The sequence below is a fragment of the Chiloscyllium plagiosum genome, chromosome 2 (genome assembly GCF_004010195.1).
Source record: "Chiloscyllium plagiosum isolate BGI_BamShark_2017 chromosome 2, ASM401019v2, whole genome shotgun sequence".
NCBI classification, from domain to species: Eukaryota; Metazoa; Chordata; class Chondrichthyes; order Orectolobiformes; family Hemiscylliidae; genus Chiloscyllium; species Chiloscyllium plagiosum.
In genome coordinates this window covers 139,961,908-139,967,907 of record NC_057711.1, presented here as the reverse complement: position 1 = coordinate 139,967,907, position 6,000 = coordinate 139,961,908, and the positions used below count along the sequence as shown (strand labels likewise).

The following is a 6,000-nucleotide window of genomic DNA, read 5'->3' as shown; positions in this document are numbered from 1 at the left end:
TTAATGTGGATAAATGTATGGTTATCCACTTTGGTGGCAAGAACAGGAAGGCAGATTACTACTTAAATGGAATCAATTTAGGTAAAGGGGCAGTACAAAGAGATCTGGGTGTTCTTGTACACCAGTCAATGAAGGTAAGCTTGCAGGTACAGCGGGTAGTGAAGGCGGCTAATAGCATGCTGGCCTTCATAACAAGAAGGATTGAGTATAGAAGCAAAGAGGTTCTTCTGCAGCTGTACAGGGCCTTGGTGGAACCACACCTGGAGTACTGTGTGCAGTTCTGGTCTCCAAATTTGAGGAAAGACATTCTGGCTATTGGAGGGAGTGCAGCATAGGTTCACGAGGTCAATTCCTGGAATGGCGGGACTACCTTACACTGAAAGACTGGAGTGACTGGGCTTGTTTACCCTTGAGTTTAGAAGACTGAGAGGTGAGACATAAGATTATTAAAGAATTGGACACTATGGAGGCAGGAAACATGTTTCCACTGATGGGTGAGTGCCGAACCAGAGGATACAGCTTAAAAATATGGGGTAGACTATTTAGGACAGAGATGAGGAGAAATCTCTTCACCCAGAGAGTGGTGGCTGTGTGCAATGCTCTGCCCCAGAGGGCAGTGGAGGCCCAGTCTCTAATTTCATTTAAGAAAGAGTTGGATAGACCTCTCAAGGATAGTGGAATCAAGGGTTATGGAGATAAGGCAGGAACAGGATTGAGGATGATCAGCCATGATCATATTGAATGGTGGTGCAGGCTCGAAGGGCAGAAGGGCCTACTCCTACACCTATTGTCTATTGAACACTATATTTGCTTTAAAAATAAAAAAAGCCCAACAACTGTTGATGCTTGAAATCATAAGGACAGAAACTACTGGAAAAACAGTGGTGAGGCAGCACCTGTCAAGAGAAAGCAGAGTTAACGCTTCAGGTTCAGTGACCCTTCAGAACAGTTCCAATTCTGAAGAGGGGTCACTGGACCAGAAAATGTTAACTCTGCTTTCTCTCCACAATATGTTGCCAGGCCGACATTATATTTGCTTACATAGAAATCCATTTATCATTGGTTGGGTGCAACTACTAAAGATTTGCAATTTGTGCATCATTGCTTATGTTTGGAGTAGAGAATGTGGTGCTGGAAAAGCACAGCAAATCAGGTAGCATCCGAGGAGCAGGAGAATCGATGTTGAAGGGCTTATGCCCAAAACGTCAATTTTCCTGCACCTCAGATGCTGCCTGACCTGCCGTGCTTTTCCAGCATCTCACACTCTACTCTGATCTCCAGTGCTCACTTTCTCCTCATTGTTTATGATGTCTATACATAGAGGAACCTCGATTAGCCAAATATCAATTATCCGAATTTCAGATTATCCGCAGATGACCTCAAGGTCCCAATAGAAACGTTACATCAAAGAGGCAGTTCCAACACTGATCGAGTCTTTTGATGGAACTTGACAAAACATTGCAGTGAAAAAAAGTGCTCACGCTATTTTGAGACCAACCCCCCCCCCCTCCAAAAAAAAACAGCAGCAGTCTTGCTGTTGGTGTCCAGTCCAGCCTCTGGGTGGGGGATTGCCGGGGGCTCACGTGCAGTGTGCCGCTGCCTAGTCTCCTGAACGGGGAGCGGACTTAGCAAGTGCTCACTATGTCAATCCCATTGAACTGATGTGGGGGGAGGGGGAGAAAAAGAGATCAGCAATGCTGCAGGTCCCTTACACACAAGTGTGTGTCTGCTCAGAAACAAACCCCAAGACAGAGAGAGGAAGCAGGCACAGCGAGGAAAAAGGAAACTTCAGAAAACTCCGAGCCCCAGAGGAGAGGCATTGAATCAATTAACCAAATAGTCAATTATCTGAATGAAATACTGCCCGCCCATCTCATTCGGATAATCAAGGTTCCTTTGTATTTGTATGATTGGCAAATTTGGATGTGAATCTCTACTCCAACATTCAAGTCATTAACAAATCGAATGAATAATTCAGGACCGAGCAGAGATCCTTCCACAACTTCACTAGTCACATTGGAGAAAATTAGTGTCATTGCCCATTACTCTTACTGCCTCCTGTTACGAAGATGTGGGTGTACTGTACCTTTAACAAAGTTAAAAGCTAGCAGAACTATCTGACAGCACCAAGTGTTTTGAATAAGATATAATGTAAGAAGTGGTTCAATAGCTAGGGTAGCTGGTTGCCTAGAGACAAACAGATTTGAATTAGGCCAATCAGGTTAAATTATACCCCCCCAAAAAGAAATACCAAACTCCAATCAAGATTGGATTTAGTATATTGACAAACCTTAAAAGCCAATGACAATCTGATGCTTTGTAGTACAAGACCGGGGAAAATTGAACAGTTGGAAGGAGAACTGCCGAGCCAGCATGTAGAGACTGCCTGAAAAATAGCTCTCAAGGTACCTTTAAATCGATCAATGACCTGTGAAACAGAAATCCCTAAGAAGAAGAAAAGATGACCGAGGAAGATACGAAGAGAAGATTTGACATCTGGCTGGTTTTGAAAACTTGAAGTTTTGGTAAATCTTAAATCGGGGGGTTTTAAATCAGACTAGTATTGTAGAAGAGGAAGGTAAAAGATAGGTTAGAGGAAGGAGTTGTAAATAGTTGTTAGTTAATTATTCTCTGTTACACTTTAAGAAATAAAAGTTGTTAATTTTTGCTTTAAATAGTTCTTGGTCTCTCGAATTTTATTAGATTACTGCACGGGATAAATCTTTTCTGTGTTGCTGGTTTAAATTAAGCAGGAGTGTTTACCCTGTGTCATAACACTCAGTCAATTTCTTAACCAATAAATGAGCTGCTTTAGTAACAGATTCTTTTATAAGCGACTTTACCAAATGTTGTAACAAAGTGCAATAAAAAAATCATAGAAATTCTCCTGTACACCACTATTGCCACCATTGCAAATCATCAAACATGACCTTACCTTTTCAAATTGATACTGGTTCTATTTTGATCAGCTGAAAATTTTCATGGTGTTCAATCACTCGATTATAGATATTAGCAATTTCCCAACAAATGTTAAGCTAACTTGCTTATGTTCTAGTGCCCCTCTTGCACTATTCTTTATAATAGAACAATATGTACAATTTGCCAATCTAAAAGGCAAATGCCTAAATCAAGAAAAGAGAACTTTGGAAGATTTTGTTCAGGCATCTACAATGTTCTCATCTGCACCCTTGAACTCTGGAATGGAAAGCATCTAGTTTTGGGATTCATGTCTCTTTAGTGATTTTATTTTACTATTTGCAGAGTTCCTGACCTTGATTTAATGTTAAATTTCCTTGGGATGTCTGGCATACTAATCTCATGTGTTAGGAAAATGCTGAAGCAAGTAATTTTTCAGCACACTATCACTTCCTTGCTTTTGCTAGTGAATCATCATCATGCTTCTGGGCCATCCTTCTCTTGCTAATCAAACTATAAAAGTGGTTTTTAAATTTCAATATCCTTTGGAAGTTTTTCATACTCTCTATAGCAGTTAAAAGGTATCAAAACAGATAACTATCCTTTGTATCTTTTCGGGATCTACATTTTGAATTTTTAAAAATGTTTGCTTTTACCTTTTAATACTTTAGCTATTCATGGCACTTTTTGTTGGCAAGTAAGCATCTCCAATATATAAATTGGTTTTGTATTTTTTTTTTAAAAAACACAGATTTCCTGATATGTTATGTTATTTTACCCATTACCAGATTTGTTCAGTTTACAGCCTCTGTCTCATACCATTAAAGTCAAACTTATCCAAATCCAGAATCTAAGGAGTTGTTTTGAATGTAAACCTTTCAAGTACTATGTTGAACTCTATTATATAAGTGGGCGGCACGGTGGCTAGCACTGCTGCCTCGCAGCGCCAGAGACCCGGGTTCAATTCCCGTCTCAGGCGACTGACTGTGTGGAGTTTGCACATTCTCCCCGTGTCTGCGTGGATTTCCTCCGGGTGCTCCGGTTTCCTCCCACAGTCCAAAGATGTGCAGGTCAGGTGAATTGGCCATGCTAAATTGCTCGTAGTGTTAGGTAAGGGGTAAATGTAGGGGTATGGGTGGGTTGCGCTTCGGCGGGGCGGTGTGGACTTGTTGGGCCGAAGGGCCTGTTTCCACACTAAGTAATCTAATCTAATATCTAATCTAATCTAATCTAATCTATTACTCACTTAATAAGTGAAATATTCACTCAAGTTCAGATTGTTAACCGTACAGACGTGGTTTCCAGGTCAGCCATGATTGCCTTAAATATTAGAAGGGTAATAAACATCTACTTCTGAATATATGTTTGTTCATTGGTAAATCTATAAAGGACATACCCCTTACTAGTTTTGGCTTACTTCACAGAAACTTCAGTACTCTAAATATGCAAAACAGCTCATTTCAAGAGGAGGAAGGGAAAAAAAATCCTTGAAATTCAGGCACAATGTTATTTAAGCTATAAATAGTAGAACTAAATGAAACACTACTTGTAATCCTGTAACCACAATAATGTTGTTGTTAAATGACAAAAATGATACCATAATTTATAAATCTCATTCCTTTTACCTGCCCTCAAAGATCAGTAGATCTTTGAAATAAAAGCAAGGGAAATGAACAGCTTAAAGCAAATGAAATATTCCAGTTGTTAGTTTACAAGCAGGTTGCATCCATTAGTTTTTGAAATGACAAGTGCTCCTTCAAGTGGCAGAAACAGGTAACCTTCAATAATCTGGGAAATGAAATCTGCAAAAGATTGGTGCCCAGCTTGTGACAGTTAAATAACTTTTCATCAAAAGCACAAACAATTCTTCAATATTAAAACGATGCACTTTTTTTGAGGAAAGGTTAGCCCTTGGCACGCACTCAGCTGTCAATAAATGAATTCATAACGATGGATGTATTTCTGCTTTTGGAAAATTTCATACTAGTCAAGCAAGGCTTCAGAAAAATAAAGTATTTCCCAAGTCTAACACTATAAGTATAAACACTGACCAACTAAGATTGGTCACATTTCAATTTGTAGCACAAAGTTTAAGCAAAATTAACTAAATCCTAGGTAGTACCCAGTAATAACCATTAAACTTAGCTCAAACTCTTAGCAAGGATTAGTAGCTTTAACACAATAAAAAGGACCACATTTAACTTCAAACCACTCACTGGATATTTAGTGTGCCAGTCAACTGGGCAGCTGTAATCTTGTATTAGCCAAGGGTGGCTTAGAAGATGTTTAACTGTAATGCGCTTCTTTGGATCCACCTGTTGGAAGGAATGAGAATTGTTATGCAAATTAATTTGTTAAATGCAAATTAAATCAAATAGCACATCTTTAAGATCTAAACTAGTGGCAGTAGTTATGCTCCAATACAATGATAACCATTGAACACTCAAATTTAAGATGATCTTAAAGAATAGTTCCTCCTAAAATGTGCGTTTGTCAGTTGGAATAGCTGGTGTTTATTTGCATAAATCTCTATTCCAACAGCAGTTCACTGCGTGAACTGTTGAGGCTTCAAAGAAGGTTTAATATAAATTCAAGCTTATCACAAGTTTCAATATTTTATTCAATACATATTATATACTCTAATTTCTTATAAATTGATTAAATGAACAATTATAAATGTTGACGGGGCTAACGAAAAACAGTTAACTACATTAAACATTTCAAACAATAATCTATTGATGCTAAGTTGTAACTTATTGTCTATTTATTGAAAATTTAGCAAATGTTCAATTGTCATGTTTGATTTAATGTGTGACTGAATCTTGTCGATTGTTCAATCATTAATTAGTTTCAAGGAGTTACCCCAAGGATCATCTTATTTAGTTAGCATAACTACTAGAATGATCCCCAGAATGCTCAGGGAGGCAGGTGAGGAAATTGCAGGAGCCTTGTACGAAATCTTTGTATCCCTTTTAGTCACAGGAGAGCTCTCAGAGGATTGAATATTATTCCTTTATTAAAGAGAGCACAACAGGGATACTCTGGGAAAATAAAACAGGCTAGTGAGCCTTATGTAAGTAGTAG

General features: G+C 38.6%; 1 protein-coding gene across 7 annotated transcripts in view; it reads right to left on the bottom strand.

Annotated features, from left to right (window-relative positions):
* The window catches only part of melk (maternal embryonic leucine zipper kinase), a 97,504-nt gene that overhangs the window by 49,470 nt on the left and 42,034 nt on the right, over positions 1-6,000 (bottom strand). For all 7 annotated transcript variants that reach the window (XM_043719537.1, XM_043719528.1, XM_043719512.1 and 4 more), the window contains one exon: positions 5,133-5,231. In XM_043719537.1, the coding sequence (XP_043575472.1) occupies positions 5,133-5,231 (99 nt within the window). The remainder of the gene's footprint in view (positions 1-5,132; positions 5,232-6,000) is intronic.